Source organism: Castanea sativa, chromosome 8 (assembly GCF_040712315.1).
Source record: "Castanea sativa cultivar Marrone di Chiusa Pesio chromosome 8, ASM4071231v1".
NCBI lineage: Eukaryota > Viridiplantae > Streptophyta > Magnoliopsida > Fagales > Fagaceae > Castanea > Castanea sativa.
This window is the reverse complement of record NC_134020.1, coordinates 46,718,839-46,738,231: the sequence shown is the minus strand read 5'-3', so window position 1 is coordinate 46,738,231 and position 19,393 is coordinate 46,718,839. Positions and strand designations below refer to the sequence as shown.

General features: G+C 33.2%; 2 protein-coding genes and 2 pseudogenes across 2 annotated transcripts; 1 reads left to right on the top strand and 3 right to left on the bottom strand.

Annotated features, from left to right (window-relative positions):
• Positions 1-1,316: 1,316 nt before the first annotated feature.
• On the bottom strand, positions 1,317-3,940 carry LOC142606604 (LEAF RUST 10 DISEASE-RESISTANCE LOCUS RECEPTOR-LIKE PROTEIN KINASE-like 2.4; annotated as a pseudogene).
• Positions 3,941-7,827: 3,887 nt separating this feature from the next.
• LOC142606874 (uncharacterized) lies at positions 7,828-13,563 on the bottom strand (annotated as a pseudogene).
• Positions 13,564-14,604: 1,041 nt separating this feature from the next.
• On the bottom strand, positions 14,605-16,011 carry LOC142606437 (rust resistance kinase Lr10-like). Its single transcript, XM_075777789.1, has 3 exons — positions 15,985-16,011; positions 15,818-15,879; positions 14,605-15,676 (listed from the first exon to the last, which is right to left on the bottom strand). Exons 1-3 carry the CDS (start codon positions 16,009-16,011, stop codon positions 14,605-14,607), a joined length of 1,161 nt encoding a protein of 386 aa, XP_075633904.1.
• Positions 16,012-16,182: 171 nt separating this feature from the next.
• Positions 16,183-18,511, top strand: LOC142606436 (UDP-xylose transporter 3-like). Its single transcript, XM_075777788.1, has 3 exons — positions 16,183-16,227; positions 16,986-17,012; positions 17,913-18,511. The coding sequence occupies exons 1-3, from the start codon at positions 16,183-16,185 to the stop codon at positions 18,489-18,491; spliced, it is 651 nt and encodes a 216-aa protein (XP_075633903.1). The 3' UTR covers positions 18,492-18,511.
• The last annotated feature ends 882 nt before the right edge of the window (positions 18,512-19,393 follow it).

Genomic DNA, 19,393 nt, shown 5'->3' with positions numbered 1-19,393 from the left:
TCTAATGTTATATATAGTAAATCCTAATACAAGTGCTGCTACTATTTCTGTTCCATGCCTTGATCTACTCCACTACAGCAATGGTTTTAGCAAATTCATATTAAGAGTATAGAATTGGGTTACATGTTATTGGTCATGTTTCATCTCTCTAATAAATAAATAAATAAAGAACGAGCAAGAATATGGATATGTACATATCTAGATGTTTGATTTGTCTATTGAGCACACAAGTTTTTGAAGGACACTGGTTATTTAGAGGCATGATCTTGAGTCAGATTTTAATAGTGACAATGAGAATGATCTTGAACCAGTAAAGCGACTCTAGATTCCGGAAGTAACTGTACAAAAGCCATAACTTGTGATGGGAATTGAATGCTTCTTACAGAAAACAAGGTTCATGCATTTTGGAGCAATATTGTTACTGCAAGATCTCAACTGAAAACAAAATTTGTATTTCTTTTATATATTCAGTTATGTTGTATATACGTTGACAATGCATCCACTACCCTTGTTCTAAATATGAAATTGGGATATCTATTGAAAAACAAAATAATGCACTTGTCACTGAAATATTCTTTTTCAAAATATGGAAACTACTTATTTTATAGATTTTTTTTTTTTTTAAGTGATCCAACCAATATACTCTACTTAAGGATTCAACAAATTCTGATCATGTCCAAACTTGACAGGATTTATAAATGACAGGATTTTAAATAATGAGGATGTAAATGCCATCATTTGTGTATTTAACAAAATTTTCATCCAAACACAAGGTTAATGGTATTTCCAATGGAATAGGTATTTCCAATTAATTCAATGGAAGAATTTAAACTATAAGCAATATTGATTAAATATTTTATGATAAGATCCAGAATTATGGTTACTAAAATATTTTTTCCCAATATGTAGCACTTTCATTTTAGTTTTGAATTACAATATACTTAAGTTTTAGTATGGCTAATTTTGTGTGCTGGGTCTAGCTTATAAGCTAACATTTTGCCTTCTAGCTTTTATACGTTTTTTAAAACCTCACTTTTTTTTACCTTTTCAAAATATAAGTATACTTTAACACATTTTAAACCAAAAAAAAAAAAAAATTCAACAAAAAGCTAAATAAATTATTCCCAAACAGACACAAATCGTAGTACTCAAATACTACTGGACTTTTGGCATTACTAATTCATTGTGAGGCCATAAAGTTAGGTTTCATCATATATTTTAATAAACAAAGAAAAGATGTTCATTGTCAAGCTATAAATAAATACAGTTCACAAAGTTCATTGCCTACTATACTCCCTTAAAAGAAGGGGTGTATTTTAGTACATAGGGTCCTACTGCGGTGACACCATTACAGTGGAAGAACCTAACAGTGATCTTGGGGGAGAAGAAAAGTAAGGTTTGGGGGGGGGGGGGGGGATTTGCAATGAGTCGGAACTCCCTTCCAACATTTCGACCACCCTACTCATTGATGGTCGGTTTGATGGGTCAGTTTGTATGCACCATAAACTCACAATTATCATCTTCCTCGCAATGTCTTCATCTCCTTCATTTAAAAGGCCTAGCAGAACCTGATTCTTCATTTAGTTCAAGACGCTTATAAATCCAATGTGGAAAATATATCTCACTAGTAAAATCAACACTAGCATCAATATTCTTTCGGCCTCCTACCATTTCTAAAACCATCATTCCATAGCTATAAACATATGACTTGTGAGAAATCCCCCCAAAATTTCTACAAAACACTTCGGGAGCAATATATCCTGTAGTCCCTCTTGCACCCACCATTGATATAATACTCTTTTCTCTTGGGCATATCTTTGCAAGGCCAAAATCAGAAATTTTTGGGCAAAAGTTCTCGTCCAAAAGAATGTTGTGAGGCTTTATGTCAAAATGCAAAATTTGTGTGTTGCAACCTCTATGCAAGTACTCTAAGCCTCGTGCAATGCCAATTGCAATGTTGTATAATGTTTCCCACCCCAATCGTTGATTAGAATCTGAAGGATTTCTTTTATATATGAACTGGTCAAGAGATCAATTAGGCATAAGCTCATAGATAAGAGCTCTTTTAGAACCCTCAAAGCAAAAGTCCTTAAGAGTGACAATGTTGATATGGGAGGTCCTACTAATGCTTGCACCCTCGTTAATGAATTCCTCTCCATTACCTTTCGAATTATTCAAAACCTTCACTGCCACAAAACATCCGTCTTTTAACTTCCCCTTATAAACACTACCATAGCCCCCTTGTCCTAATTTATCATTGAAGGACTTGGTCATTGTCTTAATATCTGAATAACTGTATCTTCTAATAACAAGAGGTTCATCATTCCTTAGAAAGGCCTTGACACTCTGTTGAGTTAGAGTTTCCTTCTTCCAAAAATATATACTTTTAATGGATGAGAACTTTCTTAAGAAGCAGCAGATAATCATAACCATCATAACTCCAATTCCGATAGATAAGGTGGCTGTAACTGTAATCAAAGAATAAAGATTATGAAGTTATGTGATGTCACGATACTAGCAATGAAGAAGCACATGCTAAGGATGTCTAGGCATCTACCTTAGGTAGAATAAAGGGATTAGGTTTTGATTGACAAGTAACAAGGAGCTTCCCTTGGAGTAAAATCATTGAACTGTGAAAAATTTAGCCTTTGTATCGATGAATTTCCATACATACTAGTACATAATATGGAATGATAAAAAATGGAGCAAATGGAGGAATTACCAAAAACTAACAGCGGAACCTTATATCATTGCATGAATAATACTCTAAAGATTGGATAATTAGATACACCGTGAGGAAGGGTAAAAAAGAGGGGGTCGCAGTTTTTGTGTTGAAGACACACTACATCGCTTCCTTATCGAATTATTTGAGTTCTATAGAATGGCATGTCCTATCATTAGTATTAACAAAAAAAAATTGATTAAATAAATATGTTACCTATCACCATCACATTCATTCTCTTACTCCCTGTATCAAAAGCAGAAAAGAACATTACTATTAAATTGGTGTTCTTTGAAGATTCTACTTAATCTAGTGCTGCAGACGAGAGGTACGTGGATTGTGGCATGGAACAGCGTTATTTCTATTTCTCATAAACTAATATGATATAGCACTTGTATTAGGGTTTACTATAACATAAGAACGTAAAGAAATTTATATGCAAAGAACTCTATAAGCATATTCAATATATGTGTGTGTAACTGTAGGACCGAAAAATTTTGAGTTATTCTGATGTCTATACCTTTCTCTGTAATGTGCGTAATGGAACAACTAAAATTTCGCTCCTTGCCAAGTTTTCATAGGCCTCCTCTACTATAACAACTGCTACAAGCATCAGATACATGTATTTCAAGGTCGTGCTCAGCAACCAATTCATATTGATTTTTAACTGCGTCCCCTTCTACCGGGAGCTGAAGGATTGAACATTGAGAAGCAAAACCAAGTTTCGATATATTGAAGTAGAGATCATATTCTCCGCAGCTCACACCTTCAAAATTCATACTGGAAGTAATATTAGGAGAATGACTGCATTTAAATAGGGTCAGATTGGGTGTGGTGAGTTTAAAAGAGATAAATGGAGAATTGGGAAGAGTAAAATTGATTTAAGTATTGGCATTCACTGGTATTCAAGAATTCCAAATGCGAAAAGTCCTTGATACGTATGGATTGTTTGGAGTTTGTGTGCGAGATGTTTATGACTTCATATGGTTTTCCACTCAAGCCCAGTGGCAGTTGGATCATCGGAGGTGTTTCGTCACAATTTACTGGCAGTAAACCGCACGATGGCTGTGAGCCATTGGTGAATGGAAAGCCAAAGGTGCCGACTTTTCCACATTGAAAGGACGGACAATTTGGGTGCGTGCTCTTTTCTTCTTCAGCTGAGTGAAGCAGTAAGAGGTTTGTGAGAAGAAAGAAAACAAAAAGAGAGCCAGAGGCCATCACAAAAATCCGATTCACTAGCGAAAACAAATATCACAACGAATAATGTATTACTCTAAACTAAAATAAAACAAACGTTTTTGTATTAACTTATTTTCTTCTTCCTTCATCATTAACTTATTTTTCCTGATTAGCACTACATGGTACTTGACTTGGAAATTGAATAAGGAAGACTTGCTAAAACAGGCTGTAATTGAAACATATAGTCGGTGCATTGGAAAATCCCTCGGTGCCACAGCCAGAGACCCCACAGAGGTAAATTTGCCACTTATCTTCTCCATTGACGCGCGGTGGAAAGACTTGCTAAAACAGGCTGTAATTTAAACATATATAGTCTGTGCATTGAAAAATCCCTTGGTTCCGCAGCTAGGGACCCCACAGAGGTGAATTTGCCATGACTCTGCACGTGGCTAGAGTTTATGATTGGTAAAGGTATGTCCCTACATAATTCATCGTCACACTTTAACTAATCACATCTTGCCACATGGTAAGTTGTGACACAAAGTTGTGCAAAATTATGTGTCCCTAGCCTTACTCCTTTTTAAATAAGAATCGTGAAGACGTGTGGAGTCATGTGCAATGGGTACAACATTAATGGCCCATGAGAAAAAGGCCGAAAGGTCCTGCCTAAATCAAATTGAGGCGTAACCCAAACCTAATTTGACCAGCCCACACGTGACACGACATCCTCGTCCACGGACAATTATACTTACACTCTTGTTTGTTTCGTCAATAATTTATTTTTTTAAATGAGTCATTTAAAAAAAATATTTTCTATTAAATTATCTCATCTTCCTATGTTTAGTAACAATCTTAAATGAGTTAAAAATCAATCTCTTAACCCTAACTTTACTTAATTAGCTTGTTGTAAGATAAAATTGTTTTTCAAAAAAATTTAATGGAAAACAATCTAAAAAATAAACTATATTATTTATGTTGACCAAAAATAATTTTTCTTTTAACTCTTTTTTTTATATTTCCAAATACTAGAAAATACGGAAAACTATCTTTGTACAAAGCTTTCCATCAAAACAAACGAAATGTTATATCTAATGGCGTCATTCCATTACCATAACGATCTCAATAAATAAATAATTTTTTTCAATATATATATATATATATATATATATATATATATATATATATATATATATATATAAACTTTCTCTCTTTTTGTTTGAGGTATCTAAACTTTTGGATGACCCATATGCATCAAAACATTATTACAAGAATAATTACGGAAAATTTCATGCTTTTAAGCGTGTCAACAACATTTAAAAAAAAAAAATATATATATATATATATATATATATCAACTGGAATAGAAACAACTTTCTCAAGTATTAAATTTTAGACTAAATTACTAATTTGGACCTTCAAATTATAAGGTAAGGTTTCATTTGGTTTCTCAATTATTAATTATGTTTATTTAGCCTCTCAAGTCTCAACTTTCAAAATCAATCAAAATCAAATTAATTTCATCGTTGAGTTTACTCTTAATTTAAATTTTAACAGGATTAATAGTTAAAATTAATTTGATTTTCAAATTTGTAGACCTTCTATAATAACATTTTAGCATACTATGTATTTGCTCATTAACTAACTTTGCTAAAATTTGAATAAAGAGGATATCTATCCCCAAATAAGTTTGAAAGAAACCTATTTGATAAAAACTTTTAAAAAACATATTATCCTAAAATTATAGTGTCCTTAAAAGTTCAATTTTTTTTTGACATTTTCCTCTCAATTTTGATTTAAAATGTTAGCTCTATTTCATATTCGACATGTGAACAACTTTTATGTCGTGTTGTTGCATGGCAATGAATAATGATTTGATTAATTGTAATGTATGAATTATTACACCTACTAAGTTCCCCGTGCGTTGCACGGATAATTTTGTAATATTTTATATATGATTGATTAGGTGAATGTTGTACATGTATTATAAAAAAAATTAAAGTAAATTAAAGTAAAGAAACATATACATTTTGAAATATTAATACATAGGCATGTTTCTTATGGACGATTTAAAATTATTATAGAATATAGCTTTACATCGTGCAGTGCACCAATTATTCTCTCTACCTATATACCTAAAATAAAAATTATCCAACCAATGTTTAAGCCCCTAATTTAAAAAGAAAAAATTAAAATAAAAATTACTTGTAAGGGTTTCGGTTGCTTGATGGTGGTGGGAGGTCAGTATGAAGGAGGTGGTGACCCCTTAGATTTACAAATGTTTTGTCAATCTCAAGTCTTTTATTTTGATAATAATGAAACAATGTGTTTCATTTTCAATCCACAACATTTTTGTGTTTCTCTATTTCTCTCATAGGTCTTATCTGATTAGTTATTACTATTAGTTCTTAATATATATATTGCTTTTGTTTTTAATACTAAAATAGTGGATATGTTAAAAGACATGAAGAAGAGAGAAATGTATGGTGTAAGTTTAGGTAATTAATGATAGATTAATGAGATAACAGCAAAAATAAGTTAACGTACACTTTTAAGTAACAGTAAAAAAAACTTAATGAAAAAAGGTGAAAAAAAAAGGCTAAATGCAAAATTAAAGCGCCACATGACAGGATCTCATGTACTTTTGCATAAGTTCTCTGCTTTTATATATATATTGATGATTGATTGATTGATTTGCTACAATTTAGTTCTCAACAAAAATCATACAATGGTGGGTTTGATATTTATTTATTTACCTCTTCTTGGATTTTTCCTTGGTGCATGTTCACTTGCAAAAGAAGCATTTGTCAATCATTCAATTTCTTTCCTTCCTATAGTTAATAATTTTCTGGCCAGGCCATTTGGTTTCTTTGTACAGCTGGATTGCCTTGCATTTCTCATCTTGTACAAGAATTGAGAGGTCCCTCAGTGATCAAAACATATTAACTTGGGTTAAAGGGTTTATGGATATTCATTGCATTACAATTCTTTATGATATAAGAGTGACTTCCATTTAGAGGATCCATACTATAGTCTATAGGTAAGATTCACCTTCATGTTAAAACTAGGCTTTAATTTGTGCAATGCACAAAAAAGTTTTACATAAATATGTAAAATACATATACACTATTGTTTATGAGAAATTTCTCCAATATCAAAGTGAGAAATAAAATAATTACTATCACATACAGACAATGATCATCCATAAGAAAATCACCTGAACCTTTAACCTCCTGACTCGATAGGAAATTTTAAGTCATGCCATCTAACTACACTCCCTTTAACCACCTAGCTAGATAGGAATTTTAAGCCATGCCATCTAACTACACTCTCATTTTGAGTAATCCTCTCCTACCACCCAAATGAAACACAAGAATTTTGCCAATACCCATGGGATCTTGAGGATTAAATTACCGTGGTTGAGAGATACTCAAGTATTACATAGGAATGATGATCTTGGGTAATTTACTGTTGATAGTGGGTTCCAAATAAAATTACTCCTGCAAATAAAAGGCCCGAGGTAGATAACTAGAAGAGTAGCATCAATGAAGGAAACAAATTTAGACTGAAATTTTAGGTAAGAAATTGATATGGGGCTCATCCTAACAAAGTTTGAATCACAATCCAAAAAATATATGTAAGCAAAAGAGAAATGACTTTTTTCCATGTGGTATTGTAATTACTGCAGCAGGGTTCCTCCCACCACCAACAACAACAACAACAGCAGACCCCAGAGTTACATATCAATTCTTTCTAGCATCCCAGATCAATTTCAAAGCAAGTGGCTAAATTTCATATCAACCATGGAACAGTAGTCCAGTTATAAAAAATTTTACTCCAGATAGTAGGAGTAAAGAAAGGAAATGTTTGTGCAAGTGCATGGTAACCCTTTTAATTCCAGAAAGGAAATGTTTCACATTTTGTGGGTGGGAAATTAAAACAATTTGCATTTCATTTAAATAACAGTGACAATGTGCAATATGCTGATAAATATAGTACATGGTTAATATATATCATAAAACTCATTCCAAAGTTTAGCGCGTTCATAATCATGAACATGATGTACCTTTTTCAATAAAGCTCCCATCACCTATCAAAAAATAAATCATAAAACTCACCCCACCAGAACTTCCTTCTCTTTTACCTTAGTGGGGACAGAAATTTGAAGAAGGCTCATCCAACCATGGTCCGCTTTCGTCCTCTTTGTCGCACTACAATAAATAGCAGAAGAAGTTTGCAACCATCAAATGCAATAAGAAAAAATTATTAATTCCAAATTGGGCAGAAAAGAAAAACAAATGGGAGGAGAGGGCCACACCTTGAGCAAGCTTGTTCAGTGTGACCACTGCTTTGAGGACTTCCGATATGCAGCAAGTATCCGATCCATCTATTCAAGGTGCAACAATGAAGAAGTCAATGTCCAGTCAGATAGCATGAATATAATAACATTAGGCGGCCTGGGGTAGGAGGAAGGGGGGTGGGGGAGAAACCAAAAGCACCAACAGAAAAACTGCGGGATTCTGTGTTCTATGGTCAGGAGTAATTTTTCAAAGGGCAAAACTTAGGTACAGTTCCTTAAGTACAGTACCTTAGGTTCCTTAAAATTTTGACATCTGTCCCATTTAACCACCTAAACAAACGACGTTAAAACTAAATTTATTTTCTCCTTCTTCCTTTTTTTTTTTTTTTTTTTTTTCCTGTACTGCAGATGGTTTATCTTCCAAACACAAAACCCAAAAAAAGAAAAGAAAGAATATCTCAGATCTCTCTCTCTTGGTGTGTGTGTACGTATGTTTATCTCTTTCCTTTCTTATTTTCTGATCTGCGACTCTTTTCTCTTTTCTGATCTATGACTCTCTCTCTCTCTCTCGGTGTGTGTAGGTATGTGTATCTGTTTCCTTTTCTTCTTTTCTGATCTATGATTCTCTCTCTCTCTCTCTCTCTCTCTCTCGGTGTGCGTATGTATGTGTATCTGCTTCCTTTCTTCTTTTCTGATCTATGATTCTTTCTTTCTATCTTTTACTTTTTGATCTTTCCTATTTGGTTACTGAGAAAATGAGGGAGTATGGTTCGTTTTTTAGATTGAAACCCAGTAGATTTGGCTTTTATTTTTTGATATTTTCTGTTTGATTATTGAGAAAATGAGGGAGAAAGGGTCCGTTTTTTTGGTTTGAAACCCAGCAGATCTGGCTTTTATTTTTTGATATTTCTTGTTTGGTTACTGAGAAAATGAGGGAGAAGGATTCATTTTTTGGATTGAAAGTTGAAACTCAGTAGATTTGGCTTTTATTTTTTGATATTTTCTGTTTGGTTACTGAGAAAATGAGGGAGAAATGGTCCGTTTTTTTGGTTTGAAACTTGGTAGATCTGGCTTTTATTTTTTTTATTTTTTGGTCTTTCCTGTTTGGTTCAGCATTTTTTGGTATGATTTTTTCTTGCTGTTACAGTACAATAAAAAAAAAAAAAGGAAGAAGGAGAAAAAAAATTTGTTTTAACGCCATTTGTTTAGGGTGTTAAATGGGACAGATGTCAAAATTTTAAGTAAAGAACCTAAGGTACTGTACCTAAGGAACTATACCTAAAGTTTGCCATTTTTCAAAAAAGAAATGATGCATTAAACACAAATAAAGTAACTTTCTAGAAACTGAACTTGTTTCTCCCATAATAATCTATTTCCTGGTAATAAGGCATACCATGAAGTATCCACTGTTTAAATCTTGTCCATAAGAAATGATAATATGTAAAAATAAACAAAAATCAAGAAAGAAAATAGATTGATATGTAATGGTCATAGAAGTTCTCTGCTGTTTTCATTCTTAAAAATATTGCAGATTCTCATCATCTTCAAAAGCATCACGCTCATAATGTATTTAAAATCAAATTTTGTAACAAATGCTCTAAACATGACAAAGTGAGGTATTTAAATAAAAAGGAAAAAATATGTGTGTATATATATATATATATATATATTTTTTTTTTTTATAGAGTTCATATACTGTATGATACATAACATTATACACACAAATAAAAAATTCGACTCAAAATATAATTTGCATTTTGACAAATATGAGCTTACTTGTTCAGTCATGAAATAAAGACCCCCCCCCCCCCCCCCCCCCAAAAAAAAAAAAAAATTCCATTCCAGATGTAGACATCGAATTGCTGATTCTCTCAATATCTCTATCCTTGTTGAACCAACAACGCTGATGATACACCTTCAACTCACAATGAGAACATGCACATCGAAAAGCTGTACAAGGATGGAGGAGTTCATGGAGTCAATGACAAAGGAGGAGTGGAAGTTACTCTCTATGGCCTACAAGCACATGATCAAGGCACACTTGATCACGCCGAGCCTCCTTCAAACACGCCCCCAACCCCCCCTCCCCCCCCAAAATAATAATAATAATAATAATAATAATAATAATAATAATAATAATAATAATAATAATAAATAAATAAATAAATAAACGTGCAATACAAAAGAGCTGCACAACCTCAAAATGTTTGTAGGTCAGATGATCCCACTGGTCGGAATGGTATTACCAAGTTTATGGATAGTCCTGGTTATTTACCCTTAGGAAACCAACTTGCGGGTGGGTCACAGTCATACAAGTCAAACCACCTAGTCCAAATTGGCTTTTAAAATAACATTAAATTTGCACCAAGCTTCCCAATGCCAAACACTCATAAGAGTCTCTGGGTTTCAATTCTTTTTCTCATTTTCTCTTACAATCTAAAAGCACAAGAAAAACTGGAATTAAGAGAAGGAAAACTACGTCGCTTACCACATTCCCACATGAAGAGTGCATGGAGAGCAGAGCTCGATCAAGTACATATAAATCAACAGCTTTATCTTCTGGAAGGGTTGAAGTAAAGCTCAAACCAAAGTCAATAAGGACCTACAAAGAGATATTAATGGACTGTAAATGCAGGTTTAGAGCAACTTTAATCATAGAAAGTAAGATAAAGACGATGGGAAATGTCCAATACCACCCACCAAAAGAAAAAAAGAAGAAAAGAGAACTCACCAGCTGGTTGGTACCACTCTTAAGTAACATGTTTGATGTGGTCAAGTCACCATGGATGAGACCACCATCATGCAATTTTCCAACTGCATCACCAAATTGTAAAGCAATATCATCCAATCGCTCTTCAATAATACCATGTGACCCGAATTCAAGGAGTATGTCTTTGACAGAAGGACCTTCCACATACTCAAATGTTAGGGTGTGCAGCACAGGGTCCACAGAATACAACACTGGAGTAGAAACTCCAAGTCGTCTTGCTTTCGTTAGCACCTGGCTTCCTGTTTCATCAATAAATTTACAGAAGACATAAACAATAAGCAACACATTGATTCATTGATTTATGGAATAAAGAGTCGAAGGTAGTCTCTAAAAAAAAAAAAAAAAAAAAAAAAAAAAACTTACCGCATTTAAGCGCTTAAGAGTTATTTTAGAATCCAAAGTAGGATGCCTATACTTCTTTGAGAAACGTTCCTTAATAACAGACCGCCTTCCCACAAAATTTTACTCAAAAACTCTCTGAAAAGGAATGTCAAGATCAGCATAAAAACTACAAACTGCACATGGTCAAAGTTTCACTTCTAGTGGCTCATGCAAAACTCAAAAACCAGGCAAGTTAATTATTACTAGTGAGTGAGCTTTATTCTATCGAACATGGCAGAAATGCAAGGAACTTTGAGGGAGGGGAGTGAACCCATATTTTTCCACACAAAATAGGGAAAAAAATTAAGACATGTGTCTTCTTCTGTACTGGTTGTAAGTATGTAAAACCAACCAAAAGGCCTTGAGAAGTTTAAATTGTAACTGCACTCACACCTTCAGCTCCTTGCTTCAGCAGAATGAGAGAGCTTTCTTTTACATCTGTCTTAATCTCCATAGTAAAAAACACCACAGCACCAAAATTCTGCACCGACAAGTCAACAACTATCAGTTAGAAGAGGGGCAAAAAACCATAAAATAAAATCAGTTTCTTCTTTTAGTCTTTTTTAACACGATAAATAGAACATAACAAATCACAGGAAGCACTCAAAACACAATGAAACAATAAAATGCACCTGTGCCTCAATTGAGCGACCAAAGTAGTTCTAGTCATGTACAAAAGACATGGTATGGAAACTGACAACAAAGTTATTTAAGTAATTTACAGAAGACATGGTATGGAAATTGACAAAAATACATAAAGCATGGAAGAAAAAGTTTGATATCTAACTTCCAGTCAAAATGAGACCAATATGACAACACAAAGTTAATAGATGAGACTGAGGTAAACTCATTGCATATAAACACCATAAGCTTTCAAACACCAACTGAAAATGAATGAGAATATAATGAACAGTTTAAGTGTCCAGATACAAACCAATTAAAATTTCTTGCATTCCAGACAAGATGCACAAAAGTCAAAGCCAACATAGAAAACACATAAAAAAACTGAATATCTAACATTCAAATGAGGAAAGTCAAAGACTTGAAATGAATGAGAGCCAGAACTTCCTTTGCTACCCTGATGTTTTTTCTCTTCATAAGGAACCCCTATATTTTTAATTTTTTATAACTCATAACAAATTTCATTTAGCAAAAATGGGAGCAACCTAACACACAGGATGTATGCTAAAAGTAAAGCGCACAAAATTAACACCTTTTTTTATTCACGATAACATAGGGAACCTTTCTAAAGAAAAGCCCTATGAAGTCGCCTCTAGCTAGTAAACCCAACGGGCAACCGACCCCACCCACCACAAAATTAACATCTAAAATGCAAAGAATCTAAAAATTTCAAAAAATTACAAATAGGCCAGGAACAAAAGGCTTCAAGCTTTCTATGAATAACTCTCTTCCATTAAAAGTACGTCCACTCCTTTCTCTCTAGATATATCACATTAAACATAAAGGATTCACCTTCCACACTTCAATACCATCTCGTTTTACCAAATTATCTCTTCCAACACACCAACGGGTCAACCACCCCTCTCTTGTCATCAAACAAGCAAAACCACACAATTCCAATTCCAACCTACAAATAACACAGTGTAATAATAAACAATCCATCCAACTCCCCCTCCCCCCTCTGAGTATGCACATACATCACAAATCCTTTATCATCAAACCCCAACAACAATTAAAACAAAGCCTTAGTACCAAATTTTTTGCAATTCTATCCTATCCAAAAATCATTCTCTCACTGTATCACAAGTGCTTATATGGGATTAACTCATTCTCGGTGATTTATTTGGATAAAAAAATTAAACTGGGTAAAAATACATTAGAATAAGTAAAGCTTTAAAAACATGTACATAAGCTGAATAAGCAGGAAAAAAAATATTGAAATATCTAAACTCCACTTTCTCAAATATATATATATGCTAAAAGTTAAAGCTTTCAACTTTCTTCACCGGTTTCAAAGCTAAAACGGTAACTCGGTGCAGATAGTGTTTTTTTTTTTTTTTTCATGTAAGACAAAGTACAAACACTATCAGATATATGTCATAATCCAAAATGAGAAAATGAACAAATCACGAAAAAGAAATTCAAACCCCTTGGCCACGACCACAGTCAAACGGCGGCGCCGGCGTCCTTTTCCAAACTCCGGCGGCTTCTCTTCTTGGCGAGTTGGAGCAGACACGGTGGTTTTTCAGTCGGGTTTTTAATTTTAAGGTTTTTTCGTTTATTTTCTGAAAGATTATAGAGGTATTGACGAGGAATTGTCAAATGCTGACGTGGATTAAAATACATTTTTTGCCCTTAAAATTTGGTTGTTTTTATTTTTGGCTAGTTATGTTTTAAAATTTTCATTTTAATCCTTTATACTTTGTGTTTTCATAATTGTCCTAACCGTTTTACGTTTAGGTGCTCTTAATGTTTAAGTATTTTTATAAATAATTAATTTGTTGTAGGTAGATACGGACAAGTTATATTATTGACAAAAATGGAGAATAGGACAAATATGACCTTTAATTGTATATTTAATAATTTCATGACATAAACTAACTCTAAAATACCTTGAATATAATAATTTCATTATTGCAGATACTAGCCTCGTCATGTGATGAGGTTCTTTTTTATTTTGGATTTAATGTAATTTTTAAATTTGAATTTGTCTATTGTTAATGAGGTTACAAAAGAAGAGATTTTTGAGAAGTTAAAATTTAAGATTTTGAAAAGCAGTAAATTGTTGTACTAGTTTTTTTTTAAAATGTATCAAACATGATGTGTGCTAATTTTTAAGAAAAAAGTTTTTTTGATAGTTGTTTTTTTTTTTTTTTTAAGAAACATAGAACTTTCCTTTTATTTTTGAATTATAGTATACTCAAGTCTTAGTATAGGTAATTTTGTGTGTTTGGGACTAATTTATAAGCTAACATTTTGCTTTTTGACAATTATGTGCTTTTTAAAAGGTCTTTTTCTCACTTGTTCAAAGTATAATTATATTTTAGCACGCTATCAACAAAAATTTTCAGCAAAAAATAAAATAAGTTGCTCCCAAATATAAAAAAACCATAGTTCTCAAATACTGCTAGACTTTTGGCATTATTAATTCACTACGAAGGCCATAAAATCAGGATTCATCAAATATTTTAATCAACAAAGAAAAGATGTTCATTGACAAGCTAGAAGTAAATACATTTCACAAAGTCCATTACCTCCTAGACTCAAAGTTTCCCTTGAAAGAAGGGGTGTATTTTAGTACATAGAATCATATTGCATTGACACCATTACAATGGAAGAACCTATCGGTGATCTTGAGGGAGAAGACAAGTAAGGTTTGGGGGGAATGTGCAAAGATTCGAGACTCCCTTCCAACATTTCCACTACTCTACTCATTGATGGTCTGTTTGATGGATCAGTTTGTATGCACCACAAACTCACTATTATCATCTTCCTTGCATTGTCTTCATCTCCTTCATTTAAAAGGCCTAGTAGTCCTAATTCTTCATTTAGTTCAAGATGCTTGTAAACCCAATGTGGAAAATATATCTCACTAGTTAAATCAACACTAACATTAATATTCTTTTGGCTTCCTGCCATTTCTAAAATCATCATTCCATAACTATAGACATCTGACTTATGAGAAATCCCTCCAAAATTTCTACAAAATACCCCGAGAGCTATATACCCAATAGTCCCTCTTGTACCAATCATTAATATAATACTCTTTTCTCTAGGGCATATCTTTGCAAGGCCAAAATCAGAAATTTTGGGGCAAAAGTTCTTGTCCAAAAGAATGTTGTGAGGCTTTATGTCAAAATTCAAAATTCGTGTGTTGCAACCTTTATGTAAGTACTCTAAGCCTCGAGCAATGCCAATAGCAATCTTGTATAATGTTTCCCACCCCAATTGATGATTAGAACTTGAAGGATTTCCTTTACATATGAACTTCTCAAGAGATCCATTAGGCATAAGCTCATAGATAAGAGCTCTTTTAAATCCCTCAAAGCAAAAGCCCTTAAGAGTAACAATGTTAACATGGGAGGTCCTACTGATGCTTGCAACTTCGTTAATGAATTCCTCTCCATTACTTTTCGAATTATTCAAAACCTTCACTGCCACAAAATAACCATCTTGTAACTTCCCCTTATAAACACTACCATAGCCTCCTTGGCCTAATTTATCATTAAAGGACTTGGTCATTGTCTTTACATCTGAATAACTATATCTTCTAACAACAGGACGTCCACGATTCCTTAGAAAGGCCTCGACATTCTGATGAGCTAGATTTTCCTTCTTCCAAATATCTTTAATTAATTGATGAGAGCTTTCTCAAGAAGTAGTAGATTATAAACATCAAAACTCCAATTCCAGAAATTGAAGTGGCTATAATAAAAGAATAGAGGTTACGAAGTAATAAGTGGTGACACGACAATAACTCAAACTACATATTTATAATGTCTTGAACCTCAATTGCATTTTCTTGTGGTGACACAATAGTAACAATGAAGAAGGACATGCCAAGGATGACTTGGCATCCAGTATTATAAGCAGAATAAAGGATATAGGTTTTGATGGACAGGAGAAAGGGAGCCTTGGAGGAAAATCATGATCTATGAAATTTAGCTAATGTACCGATAGATTCCATAAATACAAGTACATGGTATTGAATTATAAAAAATGGAGCAAATGGAACCATTACCAAAACTGATAGAGAAACCTTATATCATTGCATGAATAATACTCTGAAGATTTGATAATTAGACACATTGTGAGAAGGGGTTAAAAAGGGGTCACAATTAAAGTGTTGAAGACACATTAGATCACTTCCATATGGAATCATTTCAGTTCTTTAGGATAGGCTGCCCAAGCAAACATGTAAATATTAGTATCAACAAAAAGATTTGATTAAAGAAGTATGTTACCTGCAATAATATTATAGTAAAATATAATAGGGTGTTTCCTCTTTTTTGTAAGAGAGAACCAATGGTGTATTTGTGGTTTAGATTTTGTGATATGCTATTAATATAATTTGCATATTTTTATAATGGAACTTTTTCTGTCATCATTTGTGGACAAGCAAATAGTCAAACAATGTAAATTTTGTGTCTACTTTTTCTTTTGTCTTCTTTAATTTTGTGTAAATGGATTAATTTTCACAACAAAGGAAAATTATTTGGTAGGTGCTCCCCTTCTTTTACATTTTTTTTAATTATAAGTCTTACTATAAATTTAATTAATGAGATCCATCATAAATATGAGAGGAAGAAATACTACTCCACCGTACTCTGGAAGCATATAATAGTTACTTTTTAAGAATTAGGAAGACATGTAGAGTGAGTCATGTGGATTATGTACAATTAAGGGCCCTTGCAAAAGGGCCCTAAATTATAATGAAAGGGCCCTAAATTATAATGGAGTTGATCCAAATCTAAATTTGATCAGCCCAATGCCATCCTCCTCCATTGACAAGTTATTGTTTGCAGTGTCATTCCTCCATAATCCATGTTGTATGATCCCAATATTATTGAAAGATAAATCTAAATAGACCATATATCACTGAGAAAACTACATAGTATGGTTACAAACTTTGCAGTGTCCTTTAACAATGGGGATTAATATGGGACAATGGGAAGCCCATACTTACATTGATCTCCATTCTGGTTCGTACATTAAGGCTTTGTCTGGTTAGGGAATGACAAAGTAGAAGGACTGAAAATATTTTAGTTTTCTTTTATGGTATTTGGTTGAGACGAAAAATGAAAGGATATAAAATATAAATTTACTCTCAAAAACAAATGAAAAAAAAAATTAGATATTTGAAAAAAGGGGTGAAACAAAAACAAAAAACAAACTGGAACGAGAAGTACTAGAAAAAAGACAAAAACCAAAGGAGAAAAAACAAAACTAAAAACACATGGTAACAGAAAAAGAAAAATCTAAAGTAAAAGAAAAGACAAAAAAAAAAAAAAAAAAAGCCAAAGAAAAAAAAGAAAAAAAAATCACGTGAAAGTTGCAACAGGGTTATTATGGTCGACAAGTGAGAATTTTTTGTTCCCCATTTTCTTCTCTTTTGTTTTTTCCCTAATTTGGGTAGAAAACATTTTGATGGATCCAGAGAAAAAACATTCAAACTTCGCCAATTTTCTCTCATAAAATCACTCCAACCAAACACCCACAAAACTATTTTCTCTTTACTTTTCTCTTCCTCCTAAAATCATCCCACCCAAATGGACCTTAAGTCCCTATTTGGTTGAGGGATGAAAAATGGTGAGAGTATGGAAAAAAAAAAAAAAAATTCCCTCATGTATGTTTGGTTGGGTGAATAAAAAAGTGGGGTGATTTTTTTTTGGTTGAGGAGAAAAGTGAAAGAATGAAAAAAGTAGTTTATATAAATTTACTCATAAGCTCTTATTAAAAATAAATCATATAAAGAAAAGAAAACAACCAACCAACTAAAAAAAAATAAAAAATCAATCACCATTCATGCCAAGTTATTAAAAAAGATAAAGAAGCAAACAGCCAAAAAAAAAAAAAAAAGGCAAACAATCAACAAAAACAAGTCATCATGCCCAATTCAGATTATGACCAATACCATCCAGACGAAGTTTAAGGTTTCTTCAACCCAACTTCTATATCAATCCTGCCCATATCAAGCAGACACCTTGTTGATCTCTGGCCCATTTTTGGATGGGCTTTTGATTGATCAAAATGTATTTGCTTTCAAATATACAAGTCAAGTACTAGCGCATATCATCCTATCCTGCTTGATATCTGTCTTTGTAAATTTTAGCACATTTCTTGTGATTGGAAAGACATCCCCATCCCCAGTCACCTATCAGGTGCTTGGACATCTGAAGACTTGCTTGGTATTGGCATTTGGTTATGTCTTACTTCATGACCCATTTAACTGGAGGAATATTTTAGGGATTTTGATTGCACTAATTGGGATGGTTCTATATTCTTACTTTTGCACTCGTGAGAGTCAGCAAAAGGCTAATAAAACAGCAGCACAACCATTTCAGGTAGTGGAAGGTGAATCTGATCCTTTGCTGAATGCGGAAAATGGGAAAGGAGGATTAACTGATGTTGTTGTCCCAAAAGCCCTTGTGTGGAATTCAAACAAAGATTTGCATGCATGAAGGATTGTTCATACACCGAAGAGAAGCAGATCTAAAAGTCATGATCAAAGTAAAGGAGAAAGTCACTTAAATGAAAATAGGGGGAAAAAATAGTGCTACTGTGAGAGCAATGGTGATATCTGTGGCATAAACAGATTTTCTATAATCTGCCCAGGTGTGAACCTTCCTTTTCCTTATTAGTGTTGATTTAGCATTATATTAAGTTGATATCCTACCAGTTAGCTCAAATGATGACTGCATATAATGGGTATTGTTGCTTTCCTGGCCAAACAAATATGGTTCAGCCTTGTAATAATTTTTTAATGAATAAATAAATAAATAAATAAAAAACAACCAACCCAAAGAAAAAAGAGGCAAACAATCAAGGATAGTTAAATCATTTGACTGCAATTACCCTTCTTATACTCATTTCTCCTCAAATTGCAGGATTTATTTTTGCTGAGTTAAGAGAGAAAATACTTAAACCCCACCAAAATCTCTCACCTTCCCCTCTCAACCAGCTAAAAACCAATTTTCTTCCTCATTTTTCTATGCTTCTTTTCCAACCTCCCCCAAATTCACCCCCAATCAAATGGCCACTAAGCTCCTAAAACCTCAAGGTCCATATAAATTTCTCACAACCGCTTGTTCTCTAGCGAGTTGGCTTAGTGATCTCAACATATCTTTTACGTTTATGATTCAAAGGGTTTAATAATTTAATCTAGTTCATTTTTTTGTGGGGGTAAGAAAGTGTGCCGTTTTCTTTCTATGAACATGAATAGTTTATGAGGATTTGTTTTTGCAAAATAATTAGTTTTTATTTCATTAAAAAAAAAAAAAACCCAAAATGACCAGGCCCATATCTCTATGCTAAGTCCAAAATCGAGAAGGGGAAAGAAGAGAGGGTAGCTAGCCCATCAGTA